General features: G+C 47.6%; 1 protein-coding gene across 3 annotated transcripts in view; it reads left to right on the top strand.

Moving 5' to 3' along the window:
- The window catches only part of LOC310874148 (5-hydroxytryptamine receptor 3A-like), a 29603-nt gene extending 15822 nt beyond the window's left edge, over positions 1 to 13781 (top strand). For all 3 annotated transcript variants that reach the window (XM_083786834.1, XM_083786833.1, XM_083786835.1), the window contains 6 exons: positions 6913 to 7079; positions 7669 to 7823; positions 10513 to 10723; positions 10837 to 10989; positions 12971 to 13068; positions 13537 to 13781. In XM_083786834.1, the coding sequence (XP_083642960.1) occupies positions 6913 to 7079; positions 7669 to 7823; positions 10513 to 10723; positions 10837 to 10989; positions 12971 to 13068; positions 13537 to 13767 (1015 nt within the window). In that variant the 3' untranslated portion in view covers positions 13768 to 13781. The remainder of the gene's footprint in view (positions 1 to 6912; positions 7080 to 7668; positions 7824 to 10512; positions 10724 to 10836; positions 10990 to 12970; positions 13069 to 13536) is intronic.
- Positions 13782 to 18469: the final 4688 nt, after the last annotated feature.

The following is an 18469-nucleotide window of genomic DNA, read 5'->3' as shown; positions in this document are numbered from 1 at the left end:
CTGGTATAAAACTGCAGGAGTGTGTGTGTGTGTGTGTGTGTGTGTGTGTGTGTGTGTGTGTGTGTGTGTGTGTGTAATAATGACGGTGTGTATGCAACTGACTGCGCACAGTGCTGTGCAGTGTGCTTTGTAGTGTGCACGGCGTGTTATACTATAGCTATTTATTAATCAACGTAGTAGGCTAGGCTATATAAAACGGACCCCTTTCATGGTAATTTACAAGACATATAGTGTGGCATAATATGTCTAAAGGTATCAGCCAGGCAAGCTGTATGCCGTCAGTGGAATTATTAAAGTGCCTTCCTCAAAAAAAAAAGTGTCGGGTATCGGGCACGGGCCAGGCGCATATATTAATAATTAAGGTCGGGCTCGTTTCGGTTTGGACACAAAGCTGTCGGTGACGGGTTCGGTTCGGGTAGTATAAAGTCGGCCCGATCCCACCTCTTGTCTCCACCAGGCTGAAGGCACGGGGAGAGAGTATGTTTAGTTGTCTCCACCAGGCTGAAGGCATGGGGAGAGAGTATGTTTTATTGTCTCCACCATGAAGGCATGGGGAGAGAGTATGTTTTATTGTCTCCACCATGAAGGCATGGGGAGAGAGTATGTTTTATTGTCTCCACCAGGCCGAAGGCATGGGGAGAGAGTATGTTTTATTGTCTCCACCAGGCAGAAGGCATGGGGAGAGAGTATGTTTTGTTGTCTCCACCAGGCCGAAGGCATGGGGAGAGAGTATGTTTTGTTGTCTCCACCAGGCCGAAGGCATGGGGAGAGAGTATGTTTTATTGTCTCCACCAGGCCGAAGGCATGGGGAGAGAGTATGTTTTGTTGTCTCCACCAGGCCGAAGGCATGGGGAGAGAGTATGTTTTGTTGTCTCCACCAGGCAGAAGGCATGGGGAGAGAGTATGTTTTATTGTCTCCACCAGGCTGAAGGCATGGGGAGAGAGTATGTTTTATTGTCTCCACCAGGCCGAAGGCATGGGGAGAGAGTATGTTTTGTTGTCTCCACCAGGCAGAAGGCATGGGGAGAGAGTATGTTTTATTGTCTCCACCAGGCCGAAGGCACGGGGAGAGAGTATGTTTTATTGTCTCCACCAGGCCGAAGGCACGGGGAGAGAGTATGTTTTATTGTCTCCACCAGGCCGAAGGCACGGGGAGAGAGTATGTTTTATTGTCTCCACCAGGCCGAAGGCATGGGGAGAGAGTATGTTTTATTGTCTCCACCAGGCCGAAGGCATGGGGAGAGAGTATGTTTTATTGTCTCCACCAGGCCGAAGGCACGGGGAGAGAGTATGTTTTATTGTCTCCACCAGGCCGAAGGCACGGGGAGAGAGTATGTTTTATTGTCTCCACCAGGCCGAAGGCATGGGGAGAGAGTATGTTTTATTGTCTCCACCAGGCCGAAGGCATGGGGAGAGAGTATGTTTTATTGTCTCCACCAGGCTGAAGGCATGGGGAGAGAGTATGTTTTATTGTCTCCACCAGGCCGAAGGCATGGGGAGAGAGTATGTTTTATTGTCTCCACCAGGCCAAAGGCATGGGGAGAGAGTATGTTTTATTGTCTCCACCAGGCCAAAGGCATGGGGAGAGAGTATGTTTTGTTGTCTCCACCAGGCCGAAGGCACGGGGAGAGAGTATGTTTTATTGTCTCCACCAGGCCGAAGGCACGGGGAGAGAGTATGTTTTATTGTCTCCACCAGGCCGAAGGCATGGGGAGAGAGTATGTTTTATTGTCTCCACCAGGCTGAAGGCATGGGGAGAGAGTATGTTTTATTGTCTCCACCAGGCCGAAGGCATGGGGACAGAGTATGTTTTATTGTCTCCACCAGGCCGAAGGCATGGGGAGAGAGTATGTTTAGTTGTCTCCACCAGGCCGAAGGCATGGGGAGAGAGTATGTTTTATTGTCTCCACCAGGCCGAAGGCATGGGGAGAGAGTATGTTTTATTGTCTCCACCAGGCCGAAGGCACGGGGAGAGAGTATGTTTTATTGTCTCCACCAGGCCGAAGGCACGGGGAGAGAGTATGTTTTATTGTCTCCACCAGGCCGAAGGCATGGGGAGAGAGTATGTTTTATTGTCTCCACCAGGCCGAAGGCATGGGGAGAGAGTATGTTTTATTGTCTCCACCAGGCCGAAGGCACGGGGAGAGAGTATGTTTTATTGTCTCCACCAGGCCGAAGGCACGGGGAGAGAGTATGTTTTATTGTCTCCACCAGGCCGAAGGCATGGGGAGAGAGTATGTTTTATTGTCTCCACCAGGCCGAAGGCATGGGGAGAGAGTATGTTTTATTGTCTCCACCAGGCTGAAGGCATGGGGAGAGAGTATGTTTTATTGTCTCCACCAGGCCGAAGGCATGGGGAGAGAGTATGTTTTATTGTCTCCACCAGGCCAAAGGCATGGGGAGAGAGTATGTTTTATTGTCTCCACCAGGCCAAAGGCATGGGGAGAGAGTATGTTTTGTTGTCTCCACCAGGCCGAAGGCACGGGGAGAGAGTATGTTTTATTGTCTCCACCAGGCCGAAGGCACGGGGAGAGAGTATGTTTTATTGTCTCCACCAGGCCGAAGGCATGGGGAGAGAGTATGTTTTATTGTCTCCACCAGGCTGAAGGCATGGGGAGAGAGTATGTTTTATTGTCTCCACCAGGCCGAAGGCATGGGGAGAGAGTATGTTTTATTGTCTCCACCAGGCTGAAGGCATGGGGAGAGAGTATGTTTTATTGTCTCCACCAGGCTGAAGGCATGGGGAGAGAGTATGTTTTTTGTCTCCACCAGGCTGAAGGCATGGGGAGAGAGTATGTTTTATTGTCTCCACCAGGCTGAAGGCATGGGGAGAGAGTATGTTTTGTTGTCTCCACCAGGCCGAAGGCATGGGGAGAGAGTATGTTTTATTGTCTCCACCAGGCTGAAGGCATGGGGAGAGAGTATGTTTTATTGTCTCCACCAGGCTGAAGGCATGGGGAGAGAGTATGTTTTATTGTCTCCACCAGGCCGAAGGCATGGGGAGAGAGTATGTTTTATTGTCTCCACCAGGCCGAAGGCATGGGGAGAGAGTATGTTTTGTTGTCTCCACCAGGCTGAAGGCATGGGGAGAGAGTATGTTTTATTGTCTCCACCAGGCCGAAGGCATGGGGAGAGAGTATGTTTTGTTGTCTCCACCAGGCTGAAGGCATGGGGAGAGAGTATGTTTTATTGTCTCCACCAGGCCGAAGGCACGGGGAGAGAGTATGTTTTGTTGTCTCCACCAGGCCGAAGGCATGGGGAGAGAGTATGTTTTATTGTCTCCACCAGGCCGAAGGCATGGGGAGAGAGTATGTTTTGTTGTCTCCACCAGGCCGAAGGCATGGGGAGAGAGTATGTTTTGTTGTCTCCACCAGGCCGAAGGCACGGGGAGAGAGTATGTTTTGTTGTCTCCACCAGGCCGAAGGCATGGGGAGAGAGTATGTTTTGTTGTCTCCACCAGGCCGAAGGCATGGGGAGAGAGTATGTTTTGTTGTCTCCACCAGGCCGAAGGCATGGGGAGAGAGTATGTTTTGTTGTCTCCACCAGGCCGAAGGCATGGGGAGAGAGTATGTTTTGTTGTCTCCACCAGGCCGAAGGCATGGGGAGAGAGTATGTTTTGTTGTCTCCACCAGGCCGAAGGCATGGGGAGAGAGTATGTTTTGTTGTCTCCACCAGGCCGAAGGCACGGGGAGAGAGTATGTTTTGTTGTCTCCACCAGGCCGAAGGCACGGGGAGAGAGTATGTTTTGTTGTCTCCACCAGGCCGAAGGCACGGGGAGAGAGTATGTTTTGTTGTCTCCACCAGGCTGAAGGCATGGGGAGAGAGTATGTTTTGTTGTCTCCACCAGGCTGAAGGCATGGGGAGAGAGTATGTTTTGTTGTCTCCACCAGGCCGAAGGCATGGGGAGAGAGTATGTTTTGTTGTCTCCACCAGGCTGAAGGCATGGGGAGAGAGTATGTTTAGTTGTCTCCACCAGGCCGAAGGCATGGGGAGAGAGTATGTTTTGTTGTCTCCACCAGGCCGAAGGCATGGGGAGAGAGTATGTTTTATTGTCTCCACCAGGCCGAAGGCACGGGGAGAGAGTATGTTTTGTTGTCTCCACCAGGCCGAAGGCATGGGGAGAGAGTATGTTTTGTTGTCTCCACCAGGCCGAAGGCATGGGGAGAGAGTATGTTTTGTTGTCTCCACCAGGCCGAAGGCATGGGGAGAGAGAGTATGTTTAGTTGTCTCCACCAGGCTGAAGGCATGGGGAGAGAGTATGTTTAGTTGTCTCCACCAGGCTGAAGGCACGGGGAGAGAGTATGTTTTGTTGTCTCCACCAGGCCGAAGGCACGGGGAGAGAGTATGTTTTGTTGTCTCCACCAGGCTGAAGGCATGGGGAGAGAGTATGTTTTGTTGTCTCCACCAGGCTGAAGGCATGGGGAGAGAGTATGTTTTGTTGTCTCCACCAGGCCGAAGGCATGGGGAGAGAGTATGTTTTGTTGTCTCCACCAGGCTGAAGGCATGGGGAGAGAGTATGTGTTGTTGTCTCCACCAGGCCGAAGGCATGGGGAGAGAGTATGTTTAGTTGTCTCCACCAGGCCGAAGGCATGGGGAGAGAGTATGTTTTGTTGTCTCCACCAGGCCGAAGGCATGGGGAGAGAGTATGTTTTGTTGTCTCCACCAGGCCGAAGGCACGGGGAGAGAGTATGTTTTGTTGTCTCCACCAGGCCGAAGGCACGGGGAGAGAGTATGTTTTGTTGTCTCCACCAGGCCGAAGGCACGGGGAGAGAGTATGTTTAGTTGTCTCCACCAGGCCGAAGGCACGGGGAGAGAGTATGTTTTGTTGTCTCCACCAGGCTGAAGGCATGGGGAGAGAGTATGTTTTGTTGTCTCCACCAGGCTGAAGGCATGGGGAGAGAGTATGTTTTGTTGTCTCCACCAGGCCGAAGGCATGGGGAGAGAGTATGTTTTGTTGTCTCCACCAGGCTGAAGGCATGGGGAGAGAGTATGTTTTGTTGTCTCCACCAGGCCGAAGGCATGGGGAGAGAGTATGTTTAGTTGTCTCCACCAGGCCGAAGGCATGGGGAGAGAGTATGTTTTGTTGTCTCCACCAGGCCGAAGGCATGGGGAGAGAGTATGTTTTGTTGTCTCCACCAGGCCGAAGGCACGGGGAGAGAGTATGTTTTATTGTCTCCACCAGGCCGAAGGCACGGGGAGAGAGTATGTTTTGTTGTCTCCACCAGGCCGAAGGCACGGGGAGAGAGTATGTTTAGTTGTCTCCACCAGGCCGAAGGCATGGGGAGAGAGTATGTTTTATTGTCTCCACCAGGCTGAAGGCATGGGGAGAGAGTATGTTTTATTGTCTCCACCAGGCTGAAGGCATGGGGAGAGAGTATGTTTTATTGTCTCCACCAGGCCGAAGGCATGGGGAGAGAGTATGTTTAGTTGTCTCCACCAGGCCGAAGGCATGGGGAGAGAGTATGTTTTATTGTCTCCACCAGGCTGAAGGCATGGGGAGAGAGTATGTTTTATTGTCTCCACCAGGCCGAAGGCACGGGGAGAGAGTATGTTTTATTGTCTTCACCAGGCCCAAGGCATGGGGAGAGAGTATGTTTTGTTGTCTCCACCAGGCCGAAGGCATGGGGAGAGAGTATGTTTTGTTGTCTCCACCAGGCCGAAGGCATGGGGAGAGAGTATGTTTTGTTGTCTCCACCAGGCCGAAGGCATGGGGAGAGAGTATGTTTTGTTGTCTCCACCAGGCCGAAGGCATGGGGAGAGAATATGTTTTGTTGTCTTCACCAGGCCGAAGGCATGGGGAGAGAGTATGTTTTGTTGTCTCCACCAGGCCGAAGGCATGGGGAGAGAGTATGTTTTGTTGTCTCCACCAGGCCGAAGGCATGGGGAGAGAGTATGTTTAGTTGTCTCCACCAGGCCGAAGGCATGGGGAGAGAGTATGTTTTGTTGTCTCCACCAGGCCGAAGGCATGGGGAGAGAGTATGTTTTGTTGTCTCCACCAGGCCGAAGGCATGGGGAGAGAGTATGTTTTATTGTCTCCACCAGGCCGAAGGCATGGGGAGAGAGTATGTTTTATTGTCTCCACAAGGCCGAAGGCATGGGAAGAGAGTATGTTTTGTTGTCTCCACCAGGCCAAAGGCATGGGGAGAGAGTATGTTTTGTTGTCTCTGTTACTGGTAATAATAAAGGAACATTACATAGTGGTCAACTCAATTAAAACAGGTACAGTTGATATATCAAGTTGAAAGCGATATAGAGAAGGAAGAGAGGCTGTACTTTAGTGAAGTCTGTAAGGTGTTCCCAGTGTGTGGGGCAGCGCTCTGGAAAGCAGATTGTCCAGATGTAGTGGAGGCATGTATGGTCTCAAGCATCAAATGACCTTGAGAGCGTGTATGATAAGAAATAGTTTTCCATTGTAAAAGATAATTTAAATAAGAAGGTGAATTAGAGCTTTATAGACAAATAAAAACCAGCGTTGGTCTCTTCCTTGTCGCAAGGGAGGGCCAACCAAACTTTTTATACAGTATGCAATGATGAGTGTTATAGCTGTCACCTGTTATAAATCTGAGGGCAGAATGATAAACTGGGTCCGAGATTTTAACCCATTTTGGGCATGAACCCCTTTTGGTGTTAGCACTATGTCATGCTTTAGCTATTGAAAAATAGCAGACCTACAAGCTCATAGCGCGCCACCGAGTGGCGCGCTATGAGCTTGTAGGTCTGCTATTTTTGAAAAATCAACAGAACGACTGACATGACTGAAACATAGCTTTTTGAGAAAACTGTCAGGATGTAGAAGACATTTTATAGAATCTGATCTCGGGTCAGACATGGGTTAAGTGTGGTAGCTGATGCGTTTCTGTATGTATGTGTGTGTGTGTGTGTGCGTGTGCGTGTTGGCGTCTCTTCTCCCAGACTGGAGCAGGGCGCGGCTCCGAACCCCTTCGTGCGCCTGTACTCTGACGGGAGGGTCATCGTCAGGAACACCGAGATGATCGTCAGCACCTGCAGAATGAACGTCTACAAGTTCCCCTTCGACACGCAGTCCTGCAACCTGACCTTCTCCTCTGGGATATACAGAGGTGAGGGCGTGAAGTGTGTGTGTGTGTGTGTGTGTGTGTGTGTGTGTGTGTGTGTGTGTGTGTGTGTGTGTGTGTGTGTGTGTGTGTGTGTGTGTGTGTGTGTGTGTGTGTGTGTGTGTGTGTGTGTGTGTGTGTGTGTGTGTGTGTGTGTGACTGTGTGCGTGACACACACAGGAATGCACTAGAAACTTACTTTTTTTGACATGCTCATATCACATTATCGCAGAGATATATTTTCGAGTTAGTAAAAAAAATATCTATTTTTATTTTTATTTTAAAAGAAAAAAGAGTGGTTCAAACCCATTCATTAGGATTCGAGTGCCAACCCTAACGAGCGAACATTCGAACCTTGAATGTTTGGGGACAGCCTTAGTGTGTGTGTATGTGTGTGTGTATGTGTATGTGTGTGTGTGTGTGTGTGTGTGTGTGTGTGTGTGTGAGAGGCGGTAAGGTTGCAGGGTGATCAAATGATTCGTCTTCATGTTAATTCCGGTCTGATTCATTTGACTGCCTGGAGTCTGGATTAATTACCTCTTAATGGATTAATTAGAGTCTGGATTAATTACCTCTTGCGTCTCTTTGTAACCAGCCGATGAAGTGGAGCTGAAAACTGCCTACGACATTAACAAGACCCGGTTCAGGTCCATGAGCGTGTTGTGGGGCGAATACGAGTGGGAGTTTGACAACTTCACCTTCGTCAAGGTCAACGAGACCCACTACCAGAACCAGCAGATCGTCTACACTGTAGGTACCAGTGTTATTTTTGGCAGCAAATTTCTATTTTAGTTTAGTCATATAGTCTTTGGACTGAAACTTAATTTAGTTTTAGTCACATTTTAGTCACCTGGAAATGTCTTAGTGTTAGTCTAGTTTTAGTCGACTAAATGTCATAAGATTTTAGTCGACTAAATCTACAGTTGATTTAGACGACTAAAATGAATTTTGGCGGGCCTTGATGCCGTCGTAAGGACTGTTTTTACACTTTATTTACACACGCCGTATTTTCAGTATGCAAATAAGTGTAAAATGACTTATACTGTATCTCTCGTCCACTAGTCCCTTCCTAACATTTTAGTCTAGTTTGTATTTGTCGAAGAAATTGTCAGTATATTTAGTCTTAGTTTTAGTCATCATAGATTCGTTTTTATTTAGTTTTTATTTAGTTTTAGTCAGTGGAAAAATGTAGTCGACGAACATTTTTCGTCTTAGTTTTAGTCGACGAAAACAACACTGAAGGCATGAAAAGTGTATACTCCCACTCTACAGAATAACTCCCTTGCACTGCTCCACCTTGGTTTGTTCAATAACATACGCATGCAATCAGTATAGGCAACCTGCAGTTTATACATACTTGCTTTCTTAAATTTAACCCACAAGGGGGCGGCATAGAGGGGAGTACAGTATGCTATGAAACACAAACTATCACAAACTATCCTTACACCTGGGAAAAACTGAATCCATCCTCTTCGGATCAAATAGTAATCTCAGCAAGGCAGATGGCTTCTTGGTTAGAGTGGGTGACAATATTATCACACGAAAAGATCAAATTACCTACCTAGGTTCCATCCTGGAGGCCAATCTTTCCGGTGATAAAATGGCCACCAACGTAATCAAAAAAGTCAATCAAAGAACAAGATTCCTTTACAGGATCCTAACCCTGGTCAGCAAAAACACCTTGAAGACCTTAACAGGAGCCCTCGTACAAGGTTTCTTTGACTATGCATCCACCTCTTGGTACCACAGCACCTCAAAGGCCCTTAAAACAAGGCTCCAGATCTCCCAAAACAAACTGGTCAGGCTCCTACTTGGCCTCACCCCCCGAACCCACCTCACCCCTGCCCACTTTGACAGGCTGGGATGGCTTAGGGTCGACGACAGAGTACAGCATCTTGCAATGTGTCTGGTCCACAAGATTCGATACACCACCAAGATACCCATGTACCTGTCTAAATACTTCCTTAATGTAAACGAAGTCCACACCCACAACACCAGAGGGAGTGCAACAAACCATGTACAACCCAGATTCGGCACAAACAAGGGACTAAATTATTTTCGCTCCTATGCCACCAAAATGTGGAACGCCCTACCAACAGTCATTAAGACATGTGAATCCCTTGACTCCTTCAAAACCCCTCTCAAAGGGCACCTACGGATGGCTGCAATTTGAAACTGGCCTCTGTAAAATCTGAATCCCCCACCCCCCCCCCCCCCCCACCCCCATTTCCCCTCACTGTATAATGTATCTTTTCCCTTTTTTGCTTCCTATATGATGAATTCCTGTTCTGTTCTTTAGCTACATAGAAATGTCTATTTGTATGTCTCTAAATGTTTTGATGAATTGAACAATGTGGACCCTGTTGTAAACAAGTGTAATGCTTAATTGGGTCGTCCACTCACAGTTAACAGTCTTTGTATTGAGTTTGTGCTTAAAATGTACTGTAAATTCTACAAACTGTTAATAAATATTTCAATCAATCAATCAATGAAGAGATCAACTTTAACCTCAGGTGAACATGAGTGGAATTTCCTCCCAGTATGTATTCAGATAGCAATTCAGTCAGGAACACTCACGTCAAAGTAGATTTAACCAATTTATTGCAACAAATGGAATACAGGCGTGTTCCCTAAATGTTGCTAAGCAGCGGGCTAAGCAAAATCAGGAAATGCTATATGCAATATCCTCCCACAGGAATGAATGCATGAGCAGCATTAGCAAGGCATTGAATCGGATTAACTTGAGCCACGCTGACTTGAATCATGCAAACTTGAATGCATTTCAACATTAAAGCCATAGTTAAAGTTATGCAATTGAATGAATGAATGAATGAATTCTAGCCATGCACACATAAATGCACCCATGGATTTCAGTTCAACATTCAGTTTAAACTTTAAAGGTTTCATGACATTCATTTTCATTTATTTTTATTTTTCTTTTAGGTTTTATGACCTCAATTACACCCCAAAAACCTGAACTTTGAACATTCAGTGGATTTTCTGTGGTCTGAAGTTTTCTTTGGGGTTTGGAAGCCTTTTGAGCTACAATGAAAACAGGCAACACAGTGAAAACAGTGACATCTGCTGGCAAATCCCATTGACATATATGGGATTTGCAGGATCTTACATCACAATCTGCCGGCAAATCAGAGCACCTGTTTGAGCCAGAAAACCCCAGATCACAGAAAATCTACTGAATGTTAAAAGTTCATGTTTTTTGGGTGCAATTGAGCTTAGAAAACCTAAAAAAAATAAGAACAATTCCAAAACCTTTTTTTTTTAATGTCACAATCCCTTTAAATGTTTGAATAATGCAGGACTCTAGAACTATAAGGTGGAGGCTGGGGTGGTGGAGGCGAGATGGTCCGGCCCTCGGGCCGTGCGTTGCCGATGTGTTGTGAGCTCTAGGCTGACCTTTCTATAACGTCTCCTCCTATAGGTCACCATGAAGAGGAAGGCCGTCCTCTACATTGTCAACTTCCTGTTGCCCGTCCTGTTCTTCCTGTGTCTAGACATGGCGTCTTTCCTGATCCCGGACGGCGGCGGAGAGAAGCTGAGCTTCAAGATCACCGTGCTGCTGGCCGTCACCGTCTTACAGCTCATTCTCAACGACATCCTGCCCGCCACCTCCAACAGGATGCCCATCATAGGTAACAACGCTCATCTCTGTTGGATTATCATTCATATTATAAACGGTATGAGTGGATAGTAATGTATTTAGAAGCCATGGTTACGTTCATCAACTTGTGTGTCTGGCTCACAGCGATGTACTGCATCGGAACTTTCTTTCTGATGCTGCTGAGTCTCTTGGAGACGGTCGTGGTGACGTATCTGCTGGACAAAGACTCCCAGAAGACGAAGACGGTCAAAGACAGAAACCCGAAGAACAAGACCAAAGGCTACAGCTGTGACAGGGGTGAGCCATTCTCTTAGACCAAAGGCTATACAGCTGTGACAGGGGTGAGCCATTCTCTTAGACCAAAGGCTACAGCTGTGACAGGGGTGAGCCATTCTCTTAGACCAAAGGCTATACAGCTGTGACAGGGGTGAGCCATTCTCTTAGACCAAAGGCTATACAGCTGTGACAGAGGTGAGCCATTCTCTTAGACCAAAGGCTATACAGCTGTGACAGAGGTGAGCCATTCTCTTAGACCAAAGGCTATACAGCTGTGACGGGGGTGAGCCATTCTCTTAGACCAAAGGCTATACAGCTGTGACAGAGGTGAGCCATTCTCTTAGACCAAAGGCTATACAGCTGTGACGGGGGTGAGCCATTCTCTTAGACCAAAGGCTATACAGCTGTGACAGGGGTGAGCCATTCTCTTAGACCAAAGGCTATACAGCTGTGACAGGGGTGAGCCATTCTCATACCCAGAGTGACTTACAAACTACCGCTGCAATGTGTGTTATCTTGTGAGACAGCAAACGGTCCAGGACCACTGCCAGGCTGTTGCTAGTTGGGACAGGAACCACCAGGGTAAGGTTGACTTAGATTTCTAGGGAAGTAGACACAGTGTTGTCTCGTCTATGTTGGGTTTGAGCTAGTGGGAAAGCATCCACTGTGAGTTGTATCAAGCCAGGCATACAGTAGTAGCCTGGTTAATAAACCAGACCGAATCAGCCGTTGGCAAAAAACAAATTGCCTGCCGGTGGATTTCGGTCTGGAGAGGCTCAATTGTACGCCCATTTCCTACACCAGAGAAATGGGGCGGCCAATCGGGACACGGTATGCAATATGGGCGGGCTTTGGTACAGTGACTTTCAATGCTTGAGACCTTTGACTGACAGTATAGCTCTGACCAATTGCGTCAAAGAGAAAATGTTTCAACCCGCCCCCCTGGAAATGAAATCCAAGCTGAGCCTCCCCAGACTAATATCCCGCGGTCCGTGCGATATTAGTCTGGTTTATTAACCAGGCTAGGCATACAGTACAGTAGGGGTGTAATTTGTAATGTGTCTGCTAATATTAGGCGGCAGTGGATCAGCGGTATAGAGTGGCTGTTGGAACAGCCGGAGGGGAATAGTGAGGTTCGATCCCTGTGAGCTCCCCCAGAGTTAGTGTCAAAGTGTCCTTGAGCAAGACTCTGAACCCCTGATTGCTCCCGATGTAATGCACAATCTATGTAAAGGTGTATGGTTGAATGTATAAATGCACAATTTTTATGTAAATCACTTTGGATCAAATCGCTATATAAATGCACCAATATAATTATGTAGTGCTGTTTGACGCTGTCTGAGGTTATCGTGGGATCGGACTGTGGAGCACACAGGTGGACTATTTTTATTCAATAATTGTATAGATGATCAACTCTGAACATTGTGAATCATTTTTATTTATTTATTTGACAGGGACAAAGCTCATTAACCCATTCTGACCTGAGATCAGATTCTAAAAATGTCTTCTACATCCTGACCGTTTTCTGAAAAAGCTATGTTTCTATGTCAGTGGTCCTTCGATTTTTCAAAAATAGCAGACCTACAAGCTCGGTGGCGCGCTATGAGCTTGTAGATCTGCTATTTTTCAATAGCTAAAGCATAACATGATGCTAACACCAAAATGGGTTCCCGTTCAGAATGGGTTAATCAACATGTCAGTTTTCACATCAATGTAAATGGGCCAGAGTTAGCCGAAGCTACATTTCATCTGTAGTCCCTGGGCAGGCTCTTAAAAAATGAATGAATGATAAAAAAGAAGGACAAAGTGTAGTGTGCCTGCACACAACACCATGCGTTGATGCCATGTGTGCGTATGTGAAACCACCCACCACCACGTCCATACAAAAACACAATACAATACAGTTAAAAGAAAGACAAAGTGTAGTGTGCCTGCACACAACACATTGTGCATTTATAATTTGGTGTAACTCGTCATCAATCCTCTGCATGTGTCGTTCCAGAGAAGAGAAGCAAGGCTCTGTGCTTCAACAACGACCCTGATGATGATGATGATGATGAAGGAGAGACCATGCATGAGCTTCAGAATGTACCTGAAGAGGTCAGCATGATGTCACCATATTCATTTCACCGTGCACGTAATGAAGTGTTTACGAAAGAAAGATCAGACCTTCCCGAGGAAGCGTTACCATTCAGTAAAGATATTTTGGGAGCATTGATTGGTGTGCGGATCTTTTAATTTATTTTGTTTGGACTTTGGATTTTGATCCAGCACCCAGCCTATTGGTGTTGATGTGTGTGTCCTTGTTGACTATTTATTCAGCCTACTAGACCCATTGTGCGAGACCGAAGTGTGATAGACCGATTGTGATAGACCGATTGTGATAGACCGATTGTGCGAGACCCTCTAGCAAAAAATGCCAGGATTTTCTTTTCTAAAGGGTCCACAGAGGTCAAATCAATCATCAAAACATTGTTCCCAGAGGACGGTCACAGAACCTTAGTTTGTGACTCAACTACCACTACGTAACAAAGTGTTTCGCATGATCTAATGTAACGTGTGTTTCAGGACGGCGATCTCAAAGGGGAATCTGGTGGATTCCAGGTGATCCTGGACCAGCTGAGAGATCTGGAGAAGAACCTGCGTTCGTTCCTTAAGAGCGAGGAAGATGGAGGCAGGCCTGGAGGTTACTGGAGCAGAACGGCCACCAGAATCAACCGAGCGTTCTTCATTTTCTACCTGACGACAGTCGTGGTGTTTCTGGCCTTCGTATTTAGTGAATGGAATCCTGAATACTAAAACGAGACACTGAACACTGAAGATATTGATGATTCTCCTTCTCTGTTGAATGTTAAACATGTTGAACACGTGTGATTTTCCTTCTCTGTTGAATGTTAAACATGTTGAACACGTGTGTCTGCAGCAGTAAATGTCCGTTTCAAATGCAAATCTCTACGGATGTCCCGATTCTTTCGCGTCCCGATACCTCCATTTCTGTGTTAGCCCGATAACGATACCAATGACGTGATCTCATGTTGTGTTAATAGCCCTATATATCTTGTGTTGTGTTTATAGCATTTGTGTTTACACTCATATGTGCACCTGCAGTTTTGGGCAACTACAAGGCTGACTTAGGTTAACTCAACATGCTGTACAAGGCTGACTTAGGTTAACTCAACATGCTGTACAAGGCTGACTTAGGTTAACTCAACATGCTGTACAAGGCTGACTTAGGTTAACTCAACATGCTGTACAAGGCTGACTTAGGTTAACTCAACATGCTGCACAAGGCTGACTTAGGTTAACTCAACATGCTGTACAAGGCTGACTTAGGTTAACTCAACATGCTGCACAAGGCTGACTTAGGTTAACTCAACATGCTGTACAAGGCTGACTTAGGTTAACTCAACATGCTGCACAAGGCTGACTTAGGTTAACTCAACATGCTGTACAAGGCTGACTTAGGTTAACTCAACATGCTGTACAAGGCTGACTTAGGTTAACTCAACATGCTGTACAAGGCTGAATTAGGTTAACTCAACATGCTGTACAAGGCTGACTTAGGTTAACTCAACATGCTGTACAAGGCTGACTTACGTTTGCAAATAACGGCCCATGGGTGGTTATACGGACGAGGGCGAGGTGAAGGAACTCTGGAACTCTGAGAATAGATTAACGGCGATATGTTTTTGATAAGAGTGTCGCGATAACACAGCACGTTAGCGCCGATAACAGCCCAGCAGTAATATATATATATATATATATATTAAAAAAAAAAAAACATTGCATGGATGCACCTGGGAAGTATCCTCAGTGATGTATCCTGAGGTCATCGGGGTTTCGGGTCTCGCAACATCATATCCCTCACTCAGGCGACCGAGCCGGGGTGATCAAGTCCCGACTTACGTCCCAGTAGCTACCCTCAATCAGTCCCACTAGGGAAAAGACCAGGGCCACACAATCCGTTGGAACTACTCCAGAACTACTCTGCCAGGGCTTGGAGGTACACTTCTGGCACATGGAGGGACTAGGCTCTGTGGGTTGTCTCCTATCTGGGCCCCTCCTACGTCTCACCAGGTCCACTCCTGCTCTCACCAGAGCGAGGACCTGTGCGTATACAGTATATAGGTCGCTGGTTGACCGGACCTAAGGCCAGTTCTGGTCCATTGCATGGAGTTACCTTCTCTCTTCCAGTCCGGATGTAAGTCGTTTTCGGCCCCCATCCCACGCCAGTTGTCGTTGTTATTGCCCTGGTACACTCGTCTCGGAGTCCATTTGGAACCCCGTCAAGGATCCACGAGAGTCCAAAAGTACCTAGATTGAGTTTAAATTACACCTCACTGGTATCGGATCGGTACACGGTATGGGAATCGGTATCTTTTGTCGTAGCTGCCAGTTCCCACCTGAGGTTGTGTTGGAGTTCAGACTGATCCAGATCGTACTGAGTAAACGCTAGCTTGCATAACGTCTTCAGGCTAGGGCTCAGGTCTAAGACGTACAGCTCATCAGAGGGTGTGCCTCCGCGTGTGTATCCTCCAAAGAGGATGATAAGTTCTCCCACCATGCAACAGCACATGCGGTTCATTGGACCCGGGCTTTTCCCTTTGGGTTCAACCACCTTCCAGGAGAAGGTCTCTGGGCTGAACCTCCACAGATCATTGAAGTCGACGACCCGATAGACCAATTCGTTATTCCGGCTAGGCTTCGATGACAATGTCTTCGATGATCTTCTGCGGAGTTCCCTGTTGTGGCCACCAAATATGTACAGCTCTCCGTTGTGGGCAAAGGCTGATTGACCAACGCGGTTTTTTGGACGAAGCTGTGCAGGTTCTCAGCGGAATCAGCCAGTCGTCGGTCTCTGTGTCAAACACTCTGACATAGTCCGTCCTGTTGCCACTAAACTGAAACATCTTGGTTCCAATGATGGTGGCAGAGTTTTTACATGAAACAAATCGTGGAGTTTCACTGGCGTTGATTAAAGACCAGACCATGGTGCTGGTCTCCAACTTGTACATGTCATAAAGCTTTTCCCTGTTGACTCCTCCATAGATAAACATGACCTTCCCCAACACACAGGCTGAGTGGTAGTACCTCTCATCTGGAACAGCTCCAGAAACCCTGCTGGGTTTCAACCACATGTGGGCGTCCACATCAAATGCATAAAGCACATTGCAGTAAGGATATCCTCCCCAGATGTAAACTGTATCTTCTATCAACACAGCTGTGTGGCCGTGGCGCCTGGATGGAACCTCAAGGTGACCGTCTCCTCTTCCAGGACTCAATGGAGGGGTCAACTTCCTCCAGCATAAAGACACTGTGTTGAAGACGTGAACTTCCATGTTTTCCTTCACATCGACGTGTCTGTTGAAGTCGTGAACGTCAATGTGTTCCTCGAAATCAGCGTGTATCTTCTTGTCAACGTTGCTTCCAAAGCAGTAGAGCTCGTGCTCCACGGCTACAGCAGCACAATTGTCTCCCGCTGGCACCCCCTTCTGTCCACTCACTGCCCAGTGCATCTCTCTCTATCTCTCTCTCTCTCTCTCTCTCTCTATCTCTCTCTACCGTCTCTTCACCACAGGGTCCCTGGTTCGCAGCCCCTCGGCCCAAAGTGTCGAAATGTCCCCCCGAGACGCCAAGACACTTAAACCCCAACCACTGCTCAAGCACTCACTGCTTCTAGTTATTGTTAGGACGGGAAAACACAGGGGACCAAAACGTCACGCTTATGCAAATATACAGAGACAAAGAACACTCAACAATAATAATAATAATGGAAGGATTGTAATTATTGTGGGCTCGTCTCTCGTCTCTCTCTCTCTCAACCACAGTGATTATTGTGAGCTCGTCTCTCGTCTCGTCTCTCTCTCACTACAACCACAGTAATGCATCCTGTAACGTCTTATAAAGGCTGCTCGGGCGCCGGTGACGTCACGTGCAGTCGCGCACCCACACACACACACACACACACACCGCAAACTGTTGCCACGACTACCTAACATCGAACCACTCCATTGGTCTGCTTTTGGTACAACCGTAAACGTTTCCATGCACACACAATAGAACTCCATATACATAGGAGGTGAACCGAACTCACCTACCAGTAACTTGAACCCATTATTCTACGGCAACGATCAGGACAGAACATGGCAGAGTTCCGTTGCGTTCTCTCGTTGTATTCTACAGTTTAGACTGTGATAGGAAACCCTGTACTGTGCATGATAGGTGGCTAGGTGTGATGCTGTATTGTGCATGCTAGGTGGCTAGGTGTGATGCTGTATTGTGCATGCTAGGTGGCTAAGTGTGATGCTGTAGTGTACATGCTAGGTGGCTAGGTGTGTCGCTGTGATGTGCATGCAAGGTGACTAGGTGTGATGCTGTAGTGTGCATGCTAGGTGGCTAGGTGTGATGCTGTAATGTGCATGCTAGGTTGCTAGGTGTGTCGCTGTGATGTGCATGCGAGGTGGCTAGGTGTGTCGCTGTGATGTGCATGCGAGGTGGCTAAGTGTGATGCTGTAGTGTGCATGCTAGGTGGCTAGGTGTGATGCTGTGATGTGCATGCTAGGTTGCTAGGTGTGATGCTGTAGTGTACATGCTAGGTGGCTAGGTGTGATGCTGTAGTGTGCATGCTAGGTGGCTAGGTGTGATGCTGTAGTGTGCATGCTAGGTGGCTAGGTGTGATGCTGTAGTGTGCATGCTAGGTGGCTAGGTGTGTCGCTGTGATGTGCATGCGAGGTGGCTAGGTGTGATGCTGTAGTGTGCATGCTAGGTGGCTAGGTGTGTTGCTTTAATGTGCATGCTAGGTGGCTAGGTGTGATGCTGTAGTGTACATGCTAGGTGGCTAGGTGTGTCGCTGTGATGTGCATGCGAGGTGGCTAGGTGTGATGCTGTAATGTGCATGCTAGGTTGCTAGGTGTGTCGCTGTAGTGTGCATGCTAGGTGGCTAGGTGTGTCGCTGTAGTGTGCATGCTAGGTGGCTAGGTGTGATGCTGTAGTGTGCATGCTAGGTGGCTAGGTGTGATGCTGTAGTGTGCATGCTAGGTGGCTAGGTGTGATGCTGTGATGTGCATGCTAGGTGACTAGGTGTGATGCTGTAGTGTACATGCTAGGTTGCTAGGTGTGATGCTGTAGTGTGCATGCTAGGTGGCTAGGTGTGATGCTGTGATGTGCATGCTAGGTGGCTAGGTGTGATGCTGTGATGTGCATGCTAGGTGGCTAGGTGTGATGCTGTGATGTGCATGCTAGGTGGCTAGGTGTGATGCTGTGATGTGCATGCTAGGTGGCTAGGTGGCTAGGTGTGATGCTGTAGTGTGCATGCTAGGTGACTAGGTGTGATGCGCTGACAGATAGACCAGTCACACATGCATAGAACCACTTCCTGTTCTACGTCCTATCACACGCTGTTTGCGTACATTCACCGATGCAGCGTGGTCTTCGCGCTTCGCAAAATGTGTCTTCCTAGGATGAGCGGGACGAGCTCGTCCCAGGAGCTGAGGTATATCGA

The sequence above is a fragment of the Protomyctophum parallelum genome (genome assembly GCF_964188405.1).
Source record: "Protomyctophum parallelum genome assembly, chromosome: 17".
Taxonomy (NCBI): Eukaryota; Metazoa; Chordata; class Actinopteri; order Myctophiformes; family Myctophidae; genus Protomyctophum; species Protomyctophum parallelum.
The sequence above is the reverse complement of the archived record's forward strand: the minus strand, read 5'-3'. Positions and strand labels throughout refer to the sequence as shown.